The 22,385-nt window shown below is 41.5% G+C and overlaps 1 protein-coding gene across 1 annotated transcript; it reads left to right on the top strand.

Annotated features, from left to right (window-relative positions):
- The first annotated feature begins 506 nt into the window (after positions 1-506).
- Positions 507-21,994, top strand: Prps1 (phosphoribosyl pyrophosphate synthetase 1). Its single transcript, XM_070039959.1, has 7 exons — positions 507-757; positions 8,786-8,969; positions 12,183-12,281; positions 13,932-14,056; positions 17,760-17,933; positions 20,195-20,354; positions 20,915-21,994. Exons 1-7 carry the CDS (start codon positions 636-638, stop codon positions 21,005-21,007), a joined length of 957 nt encoding a protein of 318 aa, XP_069896060.1. The 5' UTR covers positions 507-635; the 3' UTR covers positions 21,008-21,994.
- Positions 21,995-22,385: the final 391 nt, after the last annotated feature.

Below are 22,385 nucleotides of genomic sequence, written 5' to 3'. Positions count from 1 at the left end.
ATTTTCGGGAAGACAACCCTAAGGCAGAAGCTCAGCATGGTGGCACAGGCCCTTAATCCCACTAGCAGCCCTAAGGCAGGACAGGATGCCCAGTTTGAGGCAAATAAGCCATCTTAAAAAAAAATCTAAAACACATCCTAAAACCCAGAAAGAGTAAATCAGAGCCAAATATAGTTTTTTGTGCTGAAGAAGAGAAAGAAGAAGAGGAAAGTGTAGGGAAGATCAGTCCCAATGCGTCACCATCCTCTCCCCACCCCATCTTTTCATTCCCTGTGAAACATCTCAGTTCTTTTAGCTCCCTCTCCCAACTGCCGAGCAACGGGAGGCGGGACTATTTCTAAACCTCATCCCCGCTCTAGCCTCAGGCTAATACCAGTGCTAACTGAAGAGAGGCGAAACCACAGAGACTCCGCCCCCACCCCTTACTCCGCTAATCAGAGCTGGTAGGGTGTGGACTTCCCAATTGGTCCCGCCCTACAGCGCTGGGTAATTTAGAGGCGCGCGCAGGGCGGGAATGCAAGATGGCGGAGTAGCACCGCGAGGCTGCTAGTATTAAGTGTCTGTGCAGACCTCACTTCTGGTCTCAGCAGCATCCGTGGCCTCTGAGGGAAGAACGCCTAGGATACCTGTCCAAGATGCCGAATATAAAAATCTTCAGCGGTAGCTCCCACCAAGACTTATCTCAGAAAATTGCTGACCGCCTGGGCCTGGAGCTAGGCAAGGTGGTGACTAAGAAATTCAGCAATCAGGAGACATGGTAAGGACAAAATTTAGATCCTCATCAGACCTCACCTGCCCCAGCCGCGGGGGCTGCGGTATACATGGGGACTGGGGCGTGGGGCAGCCGCGTGAGTTCCGGGGAACTCTGGCAGGGGGTAACAGCGGTAACCCCTGGCGTGAGCGCTCGGCGCGCTGTTTCCGTTATTTTATCTTTCGCCCGGGGTGGGGGTGGGGGTCACGTTCGTTTTCAGGGTGTGGTGGGCGGGGTGGTGTCAAGATGGAGTTTTGAGGTAAAGCTGTTAGATTTGAAGGCAAATGGGGAGACACCCAATACGGGGATGGTGGCTGCCCTGAGCCAGGGGAGAGGAGGGAAGACAGGCTTAGCCTCAGCCATGGGGACACGTGGCTTGTCGCTTCCCGGTTGAATCGCCACCCACGAGACTGGGTTCGCTTCCACTCATAGACTTAGTATACATCGGGAGCCTACTGCGTTCTTACCCCCGATAGTCTTTTCTAGAAGTTTGAGAAGCAGTTTGCCAATTCGAAATCGTATCAGTCGGGCTCGGTATTGACGGAAACTAAGGATAGGTACTGAAGGCGCAGAAAATAGTACCGATAACGTCCCTTAGATTGACAAGTATTGGTTATTCACATTTTTAGAATCATCTACCGTATAATCCAATCCATCCTTAAGTCTAGTTAATCGGATAATAAACTGATGCACTAACTACACCCTTCCTTGATAATCTGCATTCCATCTCGACTCATACTGAAACACTTAGGGAACCTCAGTTAAAAAATAGACCCCTTGGCCTTCTCCAATGTAGCTACTGCTACAGTACCACATCAGCACGTTTTCAGGAACACCATTTTATCCAATTGGGTGGGGGGGGGGTGGCTGGAGACTTTGCGAGAGAACCCTTATATCTGAATGTTAAAAATAACGACAGGTTCTTATGGAACAGTGCGTTGTAATTTAACTTTTATTCAGAGCTTTGCCATTTGCTCCCCCTCCCCACATCCATCCTTTCATTTCAATATTTGAGAGATTACTTGATTACCTTGTTTGTTCCCAGGAACCTTTCTGCTAAAACTGAACTATTCTGCTTCTGATGGATGTACTTTGTGTTTTGTTGGTACCTGATTGATCAAATCAAACCACAAGCCAGTATTAATCAGTTAGGGAGTCTTTTGCTTAATGATCAGTTCAATTACGTAAAATTACTTCAAACATTTTTAGAAATATTTTTTGCTCTTTTTTTTCCATTAAGCTGATTTCCTTATGGTTTTTAAAGGCCTATAGAAGTATTCATCTGTAATGGATATCCTTCAGGAATAGTGAGCTGCTGATTGTGATGTAAATGATGGTGCAAACACTGATAACATCTGTAACCAGGCAATCCCTTAGCCTAACAGGCTTGCAAGCTGCTGTTAGAACTTTGACCACAACATTATGCTTCCCTGGACCTTAATAAAGAAGAAATGGGACTAGACTTTGAGTGGCAGCATATCTAGGGGACAAGAATGGTTTGTTTGTTTTTTATAAGCAATAAAAGGTTATTTGGCTCACTGTTCTAAAAGGATGAAAAATCTAAGAACAATATTTTCTTTCCAAGGTTTCTTTGGCTGCTGTGGTTATTAAATCCTTTTCCAATGGTTTCAGGGAAAATATGAAGACTATTTTCTCCATGTGTTAATCCTTCTGCCCTCTGTAGTGCTACATACCAGACAAAACCTGAAGCTACATTTTTGGAAAGCAACTTAATATTCTCGATTTATTTTAATTAATCCGAACATGTATAATTGCCACTGGCTAATTTGCTTGTTTCTAGCTTAAGTAGCTATTTGGTTCTATAGATGTTCTGAATCTATATAAAACTATATAAAACCTACATTTCCAGCCCTGTGCCAATGGTTCATGCTTTTAATCCTAACCTACTCGGGAGGCTGAGGTCTGAGGGTCACAGTTCGAATGCAACTTGGGCAAGAATATTTCTAAAATTCTCATCTCCTAGCTGGGCGCCTGTGGCTCATGCCTGTAATCCTAGCTACTCAGGAGGCTGAGATCTGAGGATCTCAGTTCAAAGCCAGCCTAGGCAGGAAAGTCTGTGAGACTCTTACCTCCAATAAACCACTCAAAAACCGGAAGTGGCGCTGTGGCTCAAGTGATAGAACGCTTGTCTTGTGCTGAAGAGTTTAGGGACAACGCCCAAGCCCAGAGTTCAAGCTTCTGGCTTTTTTCTTTTTTCTTATGTGGTGCTTCTGGCTTTTTTCTTTTTGCTTATGTGGTGCTGAGGAATCAAACCCAGGGCCTCAGGCATGCAAGGCAAGTGCTCTACCACTGAGCCACCTTCCTAGCCCCCCTTTTTAAAACGTTTTTTATACTGTGATAATCTCATCTATAAAGCTGAATCCACCTAAAATCTACCTATCTATAGTTATCTTGAGGATTGAATGAGAATGGAGTAACTTTCCTAGAACACTGCTTAATACATAATTAAGTACAACAATTAATGCTGGCAAGGAGGGGTAGGAGTGGTAATGGTATTGTGGAAAATATGGGGAAAAAATTAGACTTGCAGGGAGTGGTATTTCACATCTATAATCCTAGCTACTTAGGAAACTGAGATCTGAGGATCATGGTTCAAAGCCAGCCCAGGCAGGAAAGTCCATGAGACTCTTATCTCCAATAAACCACCCATAAACAGAAGTGGCACTGTGGCTCAAGTGGTAGAACGCTTGTCTGTCTTGTGCTGAAGAGCTGAGGGACAGGATCCAGGCCCAGAGTTCAAGGCCCACGACTGGGGGGAAAAATCACCCTTCTAATTCCACTACCCAAGATAAATTGTTCACTTTATTATTTTTTATTTTTTGGTTCTGGGGTTTGAACTTGGCCTGAGCACTGTCTGAGAGCTTCTTCTTTTTTTTTTAACTGTATTTTTTTGTCTTTTCTTTTTTGGTACTGGGGATCGAACCCAGGACGTTGCACTTGCTGGGCAAGTGCTTTGCCACTGAGCTACATCCCAGCCCTGAGAGCTTCTTTTGTTCAAGGGTAGAGCTCTACCCCTTGAGCCACAGTGCCACTTCAGGATTTTCTGAGTAGTTTATTGGAGATAAAAAATAGGTTGCATGGTTTCCCTCATTTGTAACAACTAGAATGTGTCTATTCTTAGCAGGGGATCACAATAGCCCAATTGCTAAGTGCATAGGACCATATATAATGAAGTATATCAACATGAACTCCAAGAGTTGGGAATAGGTTCTTACTATGTCCTCTATGCAATTATTTGTATTTTTTCTTTCTGTTTTAGTTTTCTGTATCCTTTCTCTTGTATATAGGCTTATCTGATCCATGGAAGGGAAAGGGAATCACAGAAACAGGAGGACAATGGATGAACTAATGCAACAATGATACTCATTAGATACTAAGTTGAAAATGAACTTTATAGTCTGGGGGGAGGGGAGTGGTAAGTGGGAGAAAATAAAGGAGAGGGTAACATTGTTTAAAAAGTGAACTCGTTACCTTACTTATGTAACTGTAACACCTCGGTTCATCCCCTTTATAATAAATTATTTAAAAAGAGTTCCACGGACTTACTACCTGGATTTCCTTTGAGTTGTGATCTTCAGATCTCAGCCTCCTGAATAGCTAGAATTACAGGCATGAGCCACCAGACCCGCCTCACCTTTTTTGTTTTGTTGTTTTGTTTTGTTTTTATTTTTTTGGTCATGGGGCTTGAACTCAGGGCCTGAATGCTATACCTGAGCTCTTCAGCTCAAGGCTAGTGCTCTACTACTGAGCCTCAGCACAACTTCTGGTTTAAGGTAGTTGATTGGAGATAAGAGTCTCACAGACTTTCCTGCTCAGGTTGGCTTTGAACTGCAATCCTCAGATTTCAACTTCCTGAGTAACTAGGATTATAGGCCTCCCAGATGTTTATATTTATGTTTAAATATTGTAGAAAATGTAAACTGTTTAAAGAGTTCTCTTTTTTGTTTTGTTATTGATTTTGTTTTGGCCAGGTCCTGGGGTGTAATCAGGGCCTAGGCTCTGCTTGAGCTTTTGCTCAAGGCAACCACTCTACCATCTGAGCCACAGCTCCACTTCAAGCTTTTTGATTCTGTAGTTTATTGGAGAGACTATTGGGGACTGTTATTTTTTTTTTGCTGGTACCAGGGATTGAACTCCAGCCCCCGCCCCCCATGCTTTTGCTGTGCTATTTTGCTCCATAGCTGGCATTCTGCTATTTTAGCCACAACTCCAGCTGGTTAATTGGAGATGTAGTCTCAAACTTTTCTGCCCAGGCTGGCTTCAAACATGGATCTTCCAGGTCTCAGCCTCCTAAGTAGCTATTATTTACAGGCATGAGTAACTGAGGTTAGGTCATAATTTTATTTATTGGTGGTGTTCAGACCCTTGCACATGGTATACTAGCTGGGCAAGCACTGTAGAACTTGAATCACACCTCCAATTACATCATAATTTTAGATAATGAGATCTTTTGTTCAAATTCAGTGTTTGAACTCTACCATTTGAACCAGAGCTCTACCTCCTCCTTTTTTGGTAATTAATTGGAGATAAGAATCTCACATGCTTTGAACTTTGATCCAGAGATCTCAGCTTCCTGAATAGCTACGATTACAAACATGAGCCATCCAAGCCCCATGTGAAATGCAAGAGAATGGAACTAAAATTCAGAAGTTAACTTGTCTGTCTAGAAATTTTGTTCTAGGTTTTATTTTTCCCCTATTTCCTGGAGTTCATTTTGAGAAATATTATTTTATGATTAGAGTTATTGTTCTTCTAAATTTTTGCTAGTATGAGATCCTAATTTGATTTAAAATTTTTTACACATAGTAAAATTTTGTCTATTCTCAATATTGACAAAATTTCTTTTTTTGGGGGGGTCATGGGGCTTGAACTCTTGGCCTGGGTGCTGTCCCTCAGCTCTTCCAGCTCAAGGTTAGTGCTCTACCACTTGAGCCACAGTACCACTTAGGCTTTTTCTGCTTTTGTGGTGCTGAGGAATCGAACCCAGGGCCTCATGCATACAAAGCAAGCACTCTACCACTGAGCTACAGAGCCACTTCCAACTTTTTCTGTTTATGTGGTACTAAGGAATCGAACTCAGGGCTTCATGCATTTGAGGTGCGCACTCCACCCTTGAGCCACATTCCCAGCCACTAAAGTTTTCGCCTCTTTGCTCAAGGCTAGCACTCTACCACTTGAGCCACAGTGCCACTTCCAGTTTTCTGGTGGTTAATTGGAGATAACAGTCTTAATGAACTTTCCTGCCTGAGCTGGCTTTGAACCATGATCGTCAGATCTCAGTTTCCTTTGTAGCTAGGATTACAGGCATGAGCCACAGGCACCCCAGCTTTATGTCCAATAAATTACTAAAAGAAAAGCCTGAAGAAGAGCTGTGGCTCAAGTGGTAGAGCCCTAGCCGTGAGTGAAAAGAAGCTCAGGGACAGCACTCAGGTCCTGAGTTCAAGCCTCTGCCACAAAAGAGTTGTTTATTGAGATAACCATAGATTTACATGTAGTTGTAAGAAATAATACAGAGCAAGAACAGTTTAGTATTGTTTGCCCAAACTTCCCATTGTAAAGTTTTTCTATTTTATCATTTCATGGTAAAACTTGTATAATGCAACCAGCATATTGACATTGGTAATAATTAATAGTACAAAATGGCCCTGTCCCTGAATAGATATCCTGTTCCATGTGGTAGCCACGCCCACCTCTCCTCCTACCACTGTGATTTTCTTTTATATTTGTCTCATTTTAGTGTCCTTGAGTAGTAGCTCTTAAAATGTGTTGGAAATGTTCCTCTACTGTTCTCTGGAAAAGATTATAGAAAGTTAGCATTAGTTCTTCCGCAGAGCTCTCTACTAAAGCTGTCACTTACTCTTCCAGGTATAGCAACCCCTCCATGAGCTGGCTTTTTGTTTCATTGATTTTTTTTTCTGTTTTCCTGTTTCAGTTTTATTGATTTGAATTCTATGGTTATTTTCTTCTTTTGCTTGCTTGTTTATTTTGTTATTTTTCTAGTGATCAAGGCAAGTACTTAGGTTCTCCCTCTCCTCCTCCCTCCTTCCCTCCCTCCCTCCCTTTCCCCCCCTCTGTTTCTGTCTCTCTCTGTTTCTGTCTATCTCTGTCTCTAACGCTCTCTCTGTCTCTCTCTTTGTGCCCATCCGGGGGCTTGAACTCAGAGTCGGGGAACTGTCCCCGAGATTTTTTTGCTCAAAACTGGTACTCTACCATTTGAGCGATAGTTCCACTTTTGGCTTTTTATTTTTTGTAGTTAATTGAAGATTAGTGAGTCATAGACTTTCCTGCCCAGGCTGGCTTTAAACCATGATTCTCAGATCTTCCCCTCCAGAGTACCTAGGATTATAGGTATGAGCCACTAGCATCTGGCTGACTTTTTTTCTTTTTGTTTGAGACAGAGTCCTCCTATATAGCCCCAAACTTGCCATCTTCCTGCTTCAGGCTCCCAAGTACTGGGATTACTGGACCATGTGCCACCACTTGGCAAGAACTTAGTCACTTGAGTGAATAATTCACATCAAGTATAAGGACCATAAGATAAATTATTTTTCTGCATTCAATGACTAAGGAAGGTTTATCCTTAGATACCTTAAACAAATAGGTTTTCTTTTCTTGCCAGGAACCTCATTTTCTGTTTTAATTGTTTCCTGATTTTATTTTTTTTTCCCTATTTATTTTGTTTTTGCATGGTGCTGGGGATAGATCCTAAGGCCTACCTCCTTAATACATGTTAGGCAAGTGTTTTGTAGCCAAGTTATATGCCTACCTTACCTCTGCTGATTTTACCAGAGGTTGCTCTTTGTTTGGGAGAAGTGATCTTGATAAAGCATATATAGTGAGTAGTTTTCTTTTTTTTCCAGTCCTGAGGCTTGAACTCAAGACTTGGGCCCTGTACCACTTGAGCCACACTGCGACTTCTGGCTTTTTCTGTTTTTGTGGCACTGAGGAGTTGAACCCAGGGCTTCATGCATGCCAAGCAAGCACTCTACCACTAAGCCACATTCCCAGCCTACTGAGTAGTTTCTGAAGCCATGCAAGAGTGAGACAAGAATAGATCTTTTAATAACTGTTGACTTTTTTTAGAGTAAGGTTTTCTGTTGCTTAGTAAGAATTTTTGACCATTCTGCTCTATTGCTTTGCTATAGACCTCACTCCCCCTACTCCCTGCCACACCTACAGGATTTATTGGGAAAATGGTGCTGCTGTGTGATATTACTGAAGTAATTTCTTTTTTTTTTTTTTTTGGGTCCGGTCATGGGGCCTGTACTCTGGGTCTGGGCGCTGTCCCTCAGCTCTTCAGCTCAAGGCTAGCGCTCTACCACTTGAGCCACAGCACCAATTCCGGCTTTTTTCTTTTTGCTTATGTGGTGCTGAGGAATCAAACCCAGGGCCTTGAGCATGCAAGGCAAGCGCTCTAGCACTGAGCCACCTTCCCAGCCCCTGAAGTAATTTCTTTAAAAATCCAGCCCCTACTCCCCTTTTTGTGTTAAGGATTGAACATAGGGCTTGCATTTGCTAGGCAAGTACTCTGCCATTGAGCTACATTGCTAATGATTTTTATTTAGATTCCAAGTTTTTCTATGTACCAGACCCAAGTATGGGTATTGACACTTTTCATTATATGGTAAATTATAGCCCTACTCTGTAATTAGCCTAACTTCCTATGAAGTTTATAACTGGTTATTCATTAATTATTGTATTCCTACTTTCACAATATATGAATTATGTAACAGTCTCAGGTGATGTATCAGATGTGTGTTGTTAACATATGGTCACTTCCTGAAATTAGGGTCCAATTATTTGTATACTTGAGTAAAGTAGCCAACCTTTTTCATGACATGTCACGTGTATAGAGTTTGTAAGCTGCTTCTTGTATAGGCACTCCCTCAGAAGAACTCATAAAGCATGAGGGGCCCATCCATAACATACTTGTAGAGAAGCTATGGTTTTTAGACTTTCTTTACAATATAGTTCTCAAAAAATATTTTCTTATGCTGTCTTTGTCTATTTTAGTGTGGAAATTGGTGAAAGCGTACGTGGAGAAGATGTCTACATTGTTCAGAGTGGTTGTGGTGAAATTAATGACAATCTAATGGAGCTTTTGATCATGATTAATGCCTGTAAGATTGCTTCAGCCAGCCGAGTTACTGCAGTCATCCCATGCTTTCCATATGCTCGGCAGGATAAGAAGGATAAGGTAGGAGCAGAATCTTTCTTCCTTTGTTTGGTGCTGATGATTGAACCCAGAGCTTTCTATGCTAGGCAACTGCTTTACCACTGAACTGTACCTTGAGTCCAGATTATTTTATGATTTTTTTGTGTAGTCCTGCGGATTGAACTAAAGGCCTGGGCGCTGTCCCTGAACACTTGTGCACAAAGCTAGCATTCTACCACTTGAGCCACCGCACCACTTCCAGCTTTTTGGTGGTTAATTGGGAGATAAGAGTCTTGTGGATTTCTTGCCCAACTGACTTTAAACCATGATCCTCAGTTATAAACCTCCTGAGTAGCTAGGATTGCAGGCATGAGCCACTGATGCTCAGCATATTCTTAAGCAGTGAAAGGAGGAGTATTATATAGTAATATATTCTTTTTTTTCCCTTTTTCTTCTTCTTCTTTTTTTTTTGGGGGGGTCCGGTCGTGGGACCTGAACTCTGGGCCTGAGCGCTGTCCCTCAGCTCTTCAGCTCAAGGCTAGCGCTCTAGCAGTTGTGCCACAGTGCCACTTCCGGCTTTTTTCTTTTTGCTTATGTGGTGCTGATGAATCGAACCCAGGGCCTCAGGCATGCAAGGCAAGCGCTCTACCACTGAGCCACCTTCCCAGCCCTAGTAATATATTCTTTAACTATAGTATTTAGGGGGAAGTTATTTGCTTTTTTGTGTCAGTTGTGGGACTTGAACTCTGGGCCTGAGCATTGTCCCTAAGTTCTTCAGCTCAATGCAAACACTCTATAACTGAGCCACAGCACCACTTCTGGTTTTTGAGTGGTTTATTGGAGATAAGAGTCTCACGGACTTTCCTGCCTGGGCTGGCTTTGAACCGTCATCCTCAGATCTCAGCCTCCTGAGTAGCTAGAATTATAGGCTTGAGCCACCGGCACCAGGCTATTTGTTTATTTTTATTACCATCCATTAGCTGTACACAGGAAAGGTCTATAATTTCCATATGTGTACCATGTATTCTGATCAACCTCACTTCTCATCAGTCCTCTATCCAACTTCTATTGGATATGGATTGATTGATGATTGATTGATTGATTGATTGATTGATTGATTGATTAATTAATTTTATTCGGTTGTGGGGCCTGAACTCTGGGCCTGGATGCTGTCCCTCAGCTCTTCAGTCAAGGCTAGTGCTCTACTACTTTAGCCACAGCTCTACTTCCAGCTTTTTCTGCTTATGTGGTGCTGAGGAATCGAACCCAGGCTTTATGCATGCAAACAAGCACTTTACCACTGAGAGTACCTTTATATACATATTCCCAGTTACTCTGGTAGCTGAGACCAGAGGATTCTTTGAGCCCAGGAATTCAAGGACAGCCCGGCCAACAGTGAGAACAGATCTCAAGGAACAAAATACAAGTATAATAGATCTCTCAAAAGCATTACAAGCCAGTTGCCAGTGACTCACACCTGTAATCCGACCTATTCAGTCTGAGTTCTGAGGATTATGGTTCAGAGCCAGCCAGGCAGGAAAGTCCATGAGAATCTTAACTCCAGTTAACCACCAGAAAACCGGAAGTGTAGAGTGCTAGCTTGAACTGAAGAGCTCAGAGGTAGCACCCAGGTCCAGAGTTCAAGCCCCATGACCAACAAGAAAAAAAAGGGGGGGCTGGGAAGGTGGCTCAGTGGTAGAGCGCTTGCCTTGCGTGCATGAGGCCCTGGGTTCGATTCCTCAGCACTACATAAGCAGAAAAAAAAGCAGGAAGTGGCACTGTGGCTCAAGTGGTAGAGCACTAACCTTGAGCTGAAGAGCTGAGGGACAGTGTCCAGGCCCAGAGTTCAGGCCCATGACTGCCCCCCCCCCACCAAAAAAAAAGTATTATGAGCGGGGCACCAGTGGCTCAGGCCTGTAATCGTAGCTACTCAGGATGCTGAGATCCAAGGATCACAGTTCAAAGCCAGCCTGGGCTTTCGTGAGACTCTTATTTCCAATTAACTATCAGAAAACCAGAAGTCGCACTGTGGCCTAAGTGGTAGAGCATTCTCCTTTAGCTGAAGAGCTCAGAGACATTGCCCAGGCCCAGATTTCAAGCCCCATGACCAACAAAAAGAAAAAAAATATTTTGAGATCAGGACCGTCATTGTGACCTTCATAAAGTTTCATGTCTGGTATATTAGAGGATGCAGCATGTACATAAAACACATATCTAATGACTGATTCTTGTCCAATTTTTACATAGAATACATAGGGAAAAGGACAGATAATTTTATTCTGAGAGTGTAAAGAGAGTGGACTTTGCTGTTGTACAGGGTGCAGTACTTAAATCTACCTTTATTGAAGGGAGTTGAGGTTATTGGAAAGTTGACCTCCAGATGAGTCAGTAGTATAATATACAAGGTAAACAGCTTTTACCATGTGATGCATTTTTGAACTTTGGCAGGTGAGATGTTTGTTATACAAGTATGAGTATGAGTGCATTAAAAGGTTTTATTAAAATTTTTCATTAGCAAAAATCAGTTAACAGGAGGGGATTTCATTGTTTGGTTTCCATGTATTTACAATGTATTCCATTCAATCTCACAATGTCATACTTTCTTTTATCCCTTTCCTAGAATAATTTCAACAGGCTTCATTGTTCTATTTTCATACTGTAAACATCTACTTTGATCATATGAATCCTCATTCTCTTTGTTATCCCACCTCCCTCATACCTAGTAGCCACCTCCAAAAGCATGTTGCTCTTTCCCTGCCCCCTAAACACCCTCTTGATCAATGGCTTATCTATTAAATACTGAGTTTGAATAATTGAACACTGGAGGCCCCAAAGGCTGAAACTAGGTATGTGAAGTTAGGAAGATAATTTTTTTTTATTGTGAAAATACTGTACAGAGGGGTTACAATTACATGGGCAAGATAATGAGTACATTTCTTATCAAGCATTGTAGCCTCCTCCTTTGTTTCCCCTTCCCATCCCATCTCCCCCTCTTCTCTGCCCCCCCATCCAGCCCTCCTCCTCCCCCCCACCAAAGTTGGTTTTCGACATACGACTTGTACATCTCATTGTTGCAATGGGTCCAGTTGGAGTAAAGATGTAGCACTTAATATTTGTTCTAGATTATGATTTACTCAGAGTGCCACATTGCTTTCTATGAATTTCCTTGTAGCACAGTTCCTTAAATAGAGTAGGTACTTAATAAATATTTCTCAAGCAAATGAAGTGTTCCTCAATTTTTTTCTTTCCATTTAGAGCCGGGCTCCAATCTCAGCCAAGCTGGTTGCAAATATGCTGTCTGTAGCTGGTGCAGATCACATCATCACCATGGATCTACATGCTTCTCAGATTCAGGTATCAGTAGAAGCTAAATATAGGGGATTAGGAAGATGGGAGGAGAGCCAGACATGGTGGTCCCAGTTCTTTGAGGAGCTTGAGGGCTGAAAATATCAGAGGAACCAAAAACTGCCCAAATATATAGCTCAAGTAAGCTAGATACGAACAAAAATGTTAACCTTATTTAATATAAACCTAGAAAAGAATGCAAGGTGTGCTGTTAGCACCCATAGCATAAGGGTTGTTGCAACATTATAATGTTGAAAATATAATCAAATTGCTTGAGGGCAATAACTTACATTTTCATTCATATATACTTAAAGTGTTTCTTCCTACATTTTAAGTATACATGAAGTGTAGATTGAAAGTATAGATTGAAAGTATAGTATATGTGTTGACTAGACATTAGCCTTTTACAAAGACCTTACATGCTGTAATAAGACTTTTTTATTTTTATTTATTTTTTGTTGGTCATGGGGCTTGAACTATGGGCCTGGGTGCTGTCACTCAACTCTTCAACTCAAGGCAAGGCTAGTGCTCTACCACTTGAGCCACAGTACCACTTCAGGTTTTCTGGTGGTTTATTGGAGATAAAGATTCTCACTGCCCAGGCTAGCTTTGAATTGCGATCCTCAGATCTCAGGCTCCTGAGTAGCTAGGATTACATGTGTGAGCCACCAGCACTCAGCTTTCTTATTTTTTTTATTGTTACTAACAAGGTGATATAGAGATGGGTTACAGTTATGGAATAAGACTCAAACTCCATTGCAGTACTTTTCCAAGGATTAAGACAGTTACTTTGACATATGTACAGAGACTAACCAGGTCAACTGTTAACAAAGATCATGAAACTTTGTCAGATGTTCCATTTATATTAGAGGTTCCAACTGATAGAAAATTTTCAAATGAGCATCACAATTTACATGATTCTATAGTTAAGGCACAGTCTGAGGTTGAACAGGAGGCTTGTGTTTTAGAATTTATTATTATTATTATAGAAGTGATATACAGAGGGGTTATAAGTTTACATGCAGCAGGTAATCAGTACATCAATGTCCAGTGTGTTCCACTGCTGTATTTTTCCACACTTTTTCCTTGGATTCTGAACAGGAGGCCTTTTTAAAGTTATAGAATGTGCTTTTTCTTAGAAACCCAGACTAAGGGGAGTAGAATACTCCATTTATTTTACACTATTTAATAGAGTTCAAAGCCTTATTGTTTAAAAGTCTTAAGACAATGCAGTAAGATATATAGTACAGAGGATTGTACTTATTTTATAGAATAAGGATAATTTAATACAAGTTAATTTGTATAAACTCAAAACCCATTTCCTGACTTCTGTTTTGCCATTTGTAATAAATACCTTCCACCAAATGTATATACTATAGGATTTAGAAGTGATTTACTAGTAACTCCTGAGTGTGCATGCTGGCTGGGCAGTTTTTACAGCCTTTGCTGAACTTGGCTGTTCTTCAGAGGGGCTCATTCATGTTGCTGTGGTCAGGCATGGGATGGCTAAAGGATGGTTTTGCTGATCTTGGCTGACCATCCCTGAGTAGATCTTTGAAAGTTGCAGTATGGTAGTTTCCACGTAAGTCACTACTTTCTAACTGTTAGCTGTGAGAAGGAACAAAGGAAGCCAGACTGATCCAGATTTTTTTGCTCCAGGGCTTTTTTGATATCCCAGTGGACAATTTGTATGCAGAGCCTGCTGTCCTGAAGTGGATTAGAGAGAACATCTCTGAATGGAGGAACTGCACTATTGTTTCACCTGATGCAGGCGGAGCCAAGAGGTATGGCTGCAAACTATTGTGATTTCCAGGGTGCTAAGAAGTCTAGGGTGCTAAGAAGTCGTTCAGATGATTGTATCACAAAGTGATGTAGTTTGTATGAACTTCTGATTCCCAGTAGGGACATACAGATTTACTCTTTTACTGACCTGTGTTACTATTTGAAAAAAAAAAAAAAGGGAGCCCTAAACAGTCATGGTCTTGTGAGCTTGACTGTCATGTCACTATAGACCTAACATTACTACTATAAATCTATATGAAAAGGTAGATAATTTGATAGGGAAATGAATGGTAGCTGTTATTGAACCTCATATTAGTAGATAAACAAGCTTTTACATACCTTTTATAAGGCTGTTGGTTAGACCATTTGATCCTGGGGATTAAAACATTAAACAGCCGGGCACCAGTAGCTTACGCCTGTAATCATAGCTACACAGGAGGCTGAGATCTGAGTATCACAGTTCAAATTCAGCCTAGGCAGGGAAGGGCAGGACAGTCTGTGAGACTCATCTCCAATTAACCACTAGAATATCGGATGTAGCGCTGTTTTTCAAGTGGTAGAGTGCTCGCCTTGTGCTGAAGAGCTCAGGGACAGCGCCCAGGACTAGAGTTCAAGCCCCATGACTGACCAAAAAAAATTAACCATGGAGGATAGTACAAGTATGGCTTTTTTTGTTGTGTGATCCTAGGGCTTGACCTCTGGGCCTGGAAGCTGTCCCTGATCTTTTTGCTCAAGGGGAATGCTCTAACACTTGAACCACAACACCACTCCTGGCTTTTTTGAGTAGTTTATTGGAGATAAGAGCCTCACAGTGTTTCCTTTTCCAGCTAGCTTCAGACCAGATCCTCAGATCTCAGCCTCCCAAGTAGCTAGGATTAAAGGCATGAGCCACCAGTGCCCTGAAAGTATGGCATTTTTTGATGTTACTTGTGATTAAACTCAGGGCCTCATGCTTGCTGTATCTTATTATTAACCATGTGATTTTTTTTTTTTAATTTAAAAGCCACTACCTTAAACTTCTAAGCAAATTCATTGTCAGATATTGCTGGTATAGTACTTTATAGTTCACAAGATATAAATAAAAACCCTTGATTTTTTTCTTCCTTTTATAAATTTTTTGGTCAGTCATGGGGCTTGAACTCTGGACTTGGGTGCTGTTCCTTAGCTTCTCAGTTCAAGGCTAGTGCTCTAGCCCTTGAGTCACAGCACCTCTTCCGATTTTCTGGTGGTTAATTGGAGATGAGAGTCTTAGCGACTTTCCTGCCCTTTCCTGCCTGGGCTGGCTTTTTAAAAAAAATATTAAAAAAAATTTAAATACTGAACATACTGTACAGAGAGGTTACAGTTACATAAGGTAATGAGAACATTTCCTATCGAGCATTGTTACCCCCTTCTTTGTCTCACTGTTACAATGGGTCAACCTGAACCATGATCTTCAGATCTGAGCCTCAGCCTCCCTAAGTGGTCTTCCTTCTTTTTTGCTTGTACTGAGGCTTAAACTCAAAACTCAGGGCATCATGCTCTTGCTTACCTTTTTCTGTTCAAGACTGATGCTTTTTTCCTTTATCCACACTTCTACTTCTCATCTTCTTACTGATTAGAGATAATAATCTTTTGAATTTGTGTACTCTGGTTGGACCTTGATCCTCATATCTCTGCCTGAGTAGCTAAGATTATAGATATAAGCCACTAAGACCCAGCTTGACAGCTTTTGATTTTCTTAGTGGGGGAGTCCTCAATAATGCATACAAATGTATTACACAGAGTGTTTGTTGATTTTTGTTTCTATGGAGGCTTCAATTTGAGGCAATGATTGCTCTTGCTTACTTGCTCAGATGGTACTCTGCCATTTGAGCCATGCCTCCATCCTGGCTTTTTGGTGGTCATTACTTTGGAGATGAAATCTGGACTTTTTGCTGCCTAAGCTGACTTTGAACCCCAGTCCTCCAGATCTCAGAATCTTGAGTAGCCAGGATTCCAGGTTCCAGATTTTACATGTATTTTTCTTGTTGGAAAAATAGAATGAAGAAGCTACGAAGCACAGATGATTAGGAAAAGCTAATTCAGGACTTTCTAAGTCATTCAAATCCTCAATGACTTTCTCAACAGCTTCTTTAATTTCAGTAATTTATAAGCTGAGAACTTGAGTTCTGTTATCTAGCCAGATGTATGGCTTGATGAACCCTGTGTAATCACTAGTTACCATCTGCGATACTAGAGACAATATTTTAAAAAAAATCCCTACCCTGGTAGTTGTTTCTTAACTTTTAGGCATTTTTTTCACATCATGCCAGAAGATTTGGGAAATAGTCACTTCTCAAGTAATAGAGCAGGATTTCTTTCAAGTTTGGTCTAAGAAAGTGCCCTTTAGCAGATGGCTTTAGTGATTTTGATAAGTTTTTCATTGTGATTGCCTTATAGTGTTGAGGATTTTTCAAGTGGCCCTTGTGGCTGTTACTTGTGTCTTGGCAGGTTGTCGGGAGTAGGTAAGGATTCTTGCATGATTGTAAGCTGCACAGCCATACTTCATTGACTGTCTTTTCTGCTTTGATGGTGACCATTGGCTACTGAGCACAGTCAGGGATACTTGAGATAACTTGATACTCATTTACTTTGGATAATCATTCTAGGCAAACTGCTTACTATTGATATTAGGTACCTAAGTAGGAATAAAGGACAATACAAGATACAATTTGTTTACATCAAAGAGTAAATTTGTGTAGAGTAGTGGTTCAAACCATCTCTAATATAGCATAAGCAAAGGAATAGGACATGACGAACCAAAGCAGAGCTTCTTTTTCAAGCATAACAAAGATGGCCCAGTGCAGCACTGATACACATCACTTGGGATAGCCTGCTGCTACTTACCCCTAATTCCCTCTCTGGTTGAGTGAACTGTGTGGTACTTTGTCACCAGACAGATTTGTCTTCTATCCCACCTTCTAATTGTGGTTCAATATGTGGTTTGTAATCAGGAAACAAATCAGAAGTGTTTTATTCAGAGATAGCCTTGGCTGTATAGAGATAAGCCCAGTTTGTCTGGTTAACTGGTATCACTTTCTTTCTAGCATTCATAAAAGGAATTCCCCAGCTTGGTGTTCAGGTACAGTTGACAATGACTGGGTGGATGTTTGGCCACCATCACAGAGGGAAGAAATGAGGGCATGAGCATTGGAACAGGCTGGGCACTGCTCCTCTCCTACCAGCTTCAGGTTCACGTCTCACTGCATCCATCCACAGTCATGAGTTTTCTTCCACAATTGAAATTGGGATAATTTTTGCACTCCCTATTTAGTTTAGTGAGATTTTCTGCTGCCAGTCCATTAAAGTAATGTGCTTTATCATATATTGTTTACCAAGACTGGTGAGGGTATCTGTCTACTTTCTGGCCAAAATGAATGATTATCCAAATTGAGTAACACATTCCTATAAAAGGCATGATTTAATAAATAAAACCCAGTTTGTGTGTTTGTCTTTGAGATGCTTTCTTCCAGCCCTGGGAATGGTTTGGTTTCAAGGAGTATTCTTCTCCCAGGAAGCAGCCCATTCTTTTGTGTGTGTGGTACTGGGGACTTGAACCCAGGGCCTCATGCATGCTAGGCAAGCACTCTACCATGCTATCCTAGCTCTACCGGCCAATTCTTCTGTGTTCAAAGCCTCATACATGTGTATTTAAATTAACTTATATCATCTCCTGTTTTACAGAGTGACCTCTATTGCAGACAGGTTGAATGTGGACTTTGCCTTGATTCACAAAGAGCGGAAGAAGGCCAATGAAGTAGACCGCATGGTACTAGTAGGAGATGTGAAGGATCGAGTGGCTATCCTTGTTGATGACATGGCTGACACTTGTGGCACAATCTGCCATGCAGCTGACAAGTATGTTGTGGGGCTGGTGATTAGGAGCAAAACCCTAACTGCTCTCTGAATGATTACAGCTGGCTGATTTCTTTTTGGAATAGAATTAAAGGGAGATAGGTAGTTTTTTAAAACAGAATTTGAAGGGATAACTGTCAGTAATGGGACTTGAACTCAGGACCTCATGCTGTCATTTACCTTTCCTTTTCCACTCTCAGCTGGCACTGTACCACTTGAGCCACAGCTTCCATTCCAGCTTTTTGGTTGTTAACTGGAGATAAGAGTCTCAAGGTCTTATATCTCAGCTTCTTGAGTAGTTTGTATTACAGGCATAAGAGCTCTGCTGGTGCCATCCTTCATCTTAACCTCGTGACTGCTTTACCTGGCACTTTAAAAAATAATACTTACTTCATGCCAGTCACCAGTCTCTTGCTTCCCTAGTTTATCATATTCATTAGCTTTGTACTTACTAATCTTCCTAAAACTAGCTAGGCTTCACTCGACCTATTGCCTACAATTCAGCCCACTATGGGCTGCATTGTTTGTTAAAATGTTCTATGGTTTTGGTACCTTTTTTTTGCAGTGCTAAGGTTTTGAATTCTGGGGTTTTGTGCTTACTAGGTGGCACCCTACTATCTGAGTCAATCCCCCAGTATTTTATTTTTCAGATAGTCTTAGGTTTTGCCCAGGACAGCCTTGGACTGTGATCCTCCTACTTATGAATGACCATCCTATATAGCTATTTTTTTTCTTTTAGGTACTAGAGTTTGAACACTACCTTGCTCTTGCTGAACAGGCACTCTACAATTTGAACCATGCACCCAATTCTCTCCTATATAATTGGGATCACAGGCATACTCTACCAAGACTGATATAAGGTCTTGATAACATTTGCCCAGGCTAGCCTGGAATCTAGACTATCCCAATATCAGCTTTGCAAGTAGCTAGTAGTAAGTAGCTAGAATGACAGATGGATCCCTACCACACCCAGCTATTGTTTGAAATGAGATTGCTCAAACTTGTTCTTTTTTTTTTTTTTTTTGGTTGGTCGTAGAGCTTGAACTCTGGGCTTGGGCGCTGTCCCTGAACTCTTCAGCTCAAGGTGAATGCTCTACCGCTTGAGCCACAGCACCACATCTGGTTTCTGGTGGTTTATTGGAGATAAGAGTTTCATGGACTTTCCTGCCTGGGCTGGTTTTGAACCATAATCGTCAGATATCAGCCTCCTGAGTAGCCACAATTACAAGCATGAGCCACCAGTGCCTAGCTTCTGTGTGGTTTTGTAAACTCCTGAATATCTGTGACTAGTATATAAAAAGTGCCAAAACTAGCCAAGTACTAGTGGCTCAAGCCTATAATTCTCACTACTGAGAAGTCACACACGAGGAATTGTGGTTCAAAGCCAACCTGGGCAGCAAAAAATGTCCGTAAAACTCCATTTCCAATTAATCAGCGAAAAGCCAGAATGGAGGTGCCAACTGTGAGTGAGCAGGCTGAGCAAACATGAGGCCATGAGTTCAAGCCCCCTTGTACTGGCAAAGAAAAGTTTGAAAAATGTATTTAGGTGTTGTGATTCCTGGCTTAGATCCTTGAGTTTACTTACATTTTTAAAGTTGATTTATCCTTTATTAGTTAGGTAATTGATGTACTAATTGTAACAGATCAATTGCTTACAATGACAGCAGCTTACCATGATAGTTTCTATCACTTCATGGCACAACCCACTGCAAATATTGTTGCTTGCACTCACTTTCAGGGGCTCAGACTTTTTCTCTAGAAAGGGAAAAGAACAGAGGCTTACTAAGGAAAATGGTTGTAACTTCTGCCAAGAGGTAGCTTAGTGTAGATTTCTCTCCTTAGTAAGGACAGAATGTGTTCTTACAGAATCCTTCGAATTTTCCTGTGGAGCCATAGCCCCAAATCTGATGGGATTTGGAGATTGCCTGTGAGAGCTATTTTGATGTAGGTGATGTCTGCAATGGCAGAGGCCTCTTGACGAACTTAGTGCCCTTATGAGAAGAAACTGCTAGAGAGCTTGCTGGCACTGTCCTGGTGTGTGTTCAAGAGGTTGTAAAAGCACACAGCAAGGAGGCTCCACCTTGAGGTTAAAAAAACTGAAATGGACCTTGACCTTGGATTTGCCAGCCTCCAGAATTGTAAGACATAAGTCTGCTTAATCTACCCAGTCTATTGTATTTTGTTATGATAGACTAATATGTTCCTCTTTTGCTTTATTCAATATGACATGTAAGATTAATCCAAATCAACTGTTTTTCCTCTAGACTTCTGTCAGCTGGAGCCACCAGAGTTTATGCAATCTTGACTCATGGAATCTTTTCTGGCCCAGCCATTTCTCGCATCAACAATGCCTGCTTTGAAGCAGTTGTAGTCACCAACACTATACCTCAGGAGGACAAGATGAAGCATTGCTCCAAAATACAGGTGAGGATACGAATAGCAAGGCCAAGAATTTAGGAGGTTATTACATAACATTGAATTAGATAGCTGGATTCTGAAGATTCCCTTGAGAAGGGGAATCACCATTTTGATGTGCCTGAATCAAGATTTTTTCCTCCATCATTGGTAATTTGACCACTTTCCTAAGTGGTTATAGTAAAACATATTAGAAAATGTAGAGCCGGGCACTGGTGGCTCATGCCTGTAATCCTAGCTACTCGGGAGGCTGAGATCTGAGAATCATGGTTCAAAGCTAGCCTGGGCAAGGAAAGTCTGTGAGACTCTTATCTCCAATTAACCACCAGAAATCCTAAGTGGTGCTGTGGCTGTGGCTCAGGTGGTAGAGTGCTCGCTTTGAGCTGAAGAGCTGAGGGACAGTGCCCAGGCCCAGAGTTCAAGCCACTCACCCTCCCAAAAAATTAAAAAAGAAAATATAGCTGAGTATAGGCTCTTGAGGGAGAGCACTTACTTGCCTGTTCACCAGCCCAGGCTACAGATGGACTATTTAGCTCTGCCCCTAAGTACTACCTTTCTTATTTTTATAGGTGATCGACATCTCTATGATCCTTGCAGAAGCCATCAGGAGAACTCACAATGGAGAATCTGTTTCTTACCTGTTCAGCCATGTCCCTTTATAATAGAATAACTTCTGAGGCTTTTTAAAACTGAAGTTAACCCCACCCCTTGTTCTCCCTTGGTTTCTCTTAGTATTTGAAAAATTTAGCAGAAGATCTAGCTTGCTCCAGTGTAGCTTTCTACATCCCACATGGTATATTAGAGTTAGTGGATTCTAATTTGGGGAAAGGCAAATTGAGATGAAATGCTGAGATTTTCTACCTGAATTATCCTATCCTGGCTTCCTTGGTCATAATTTATAACCCCTGCAGCATTACCTAGCTGCTGTAACATTTGCAGACTTTTTGAGCTTGTTCTGCAAAGTGGTTTAAATGTGATTGACAAAGTTTGGACCCCTTTGCATGTGAATACTATTGGTTTTTTTTCTTTGTTCCAAGTAACTAGCAACAAAGCCAGCCTATGTGAGATAGATTCTCCAAGGCCTAATACCTTAAAGCAGGTCTGAGCAACCTCAAACCTAGTCCTGGTAGCTGAGTCCCCTGTAAGGCAGAAGCAAGCAGTTCAGCTTAAGCATTTGTTAGGCAGGATCTTGAAGTGAGGATGGAGGGTAGCTCAGTCTAGTAAATATGTCTTGGGAGGAAGAAGCCTGATCCATCATCATCATCTGCTTGACTGTGTATAGCTTGGATACTCCTTTGTACCTATTCCTTTCTATTTGGATTTACATTCAGCTATCTTGACCTTTTCCTGGCCAAATATCATCTTGGGCCCAACTAGTCATTGTACTGTAGTCTTTTGCAATACAATCTTGCTTCCTGCTGTGTAATTGTTAATGTTCACACTAGATAATTTGCTGTAGTTTAATCTTTCAGCCTGCTACCACTGTGGTTGTAGGTTTTAGTTGATATCTTATATAGTGCCTTTTAACTAATTTAAATATTTAATTTTCATTTGTTTTCCTTGGATCCATTTGGCCTCAAGTGAACTGAGGCCAATAACTGATGTTAATGTCTGTTGTAGAGAAAACTAATAAAAGTGTTTGTGTGTGATTTGGGTCTGTATTATATTTACACGGATTTCTCTCCCAAAGGTTTGGCTTAGAAGTAATTCTTGCTTCCCAGTGATTTTCTTTGTTTCCAAATTCTTAACTATTTTTTTTTTTTGGGTCCGGTCATGGGGCCTGAACTCTGGGCCTGGGAGCTGTCCCTCAGCTCTTCAGCTCAAAGCTAGCGCTCTACCACTTGAGCCATAGCGCCACTTCCGGCTTTTTTCTTTTTGCTTATGTGGTGCTGGGGAATCAAACCTAGGGCCTCAGGCATGCAAGGCAAGCAGTCTACCACTGAGCCACCTTCCCAGCCCCTCCAAATTCTTAACTATCTTAAGACAACAGAAAATAATGCAGTGATTTTATTCACCTGCAAGACAAAGATTCTGGGGTTT

The sequence above is a fragment of the Dipodomys merriami genome, unplaced genomic scaffold (assembly GCF_024711535.1).
Source record: "Dipodomys merriami isolate MVZ:Mamm:240054 unplaced genomic scaffold, mDipMer1.0.p SCAF_3, whole genome shotgun sequence".
Lineage (NCBI taxonomy): Eukaryota > Metazoa > Chordata > Mammalia > Rodentia > Heteromyidae > Dipodomys > Dipodomys merriami.
The sequence above is the reverse complement of the archived record's forward strand: the minus strand, read 5'-3'. Positions and strand labels throughout refer to the sequence as shown.

Bases quoted from the DNA above. Each gene is read 5' to 3' on its own strand.
- Prps1 (XM_070039959.1), top strand. From the start codon at position 636: ATGCCGAATATAAAAATCTTCAGCGGTAGCTCCCACCAAGACTTATCT. The intron at 12,282-13,931 runs GTATCAGTAGAA...TTTTTGCTCCAG, and splicing joins TACATGCTTCTCAGATTCAG to GGCTTTTTTGATATCCCAGT. The intron at 17,934-20,194 runs GTATGTTGTGGG...TTTTTCCTCTAG, and splicing joins ATCTGCCATGCAGCTGACAA to ACTTCTGTCAGCTGGAGCCA.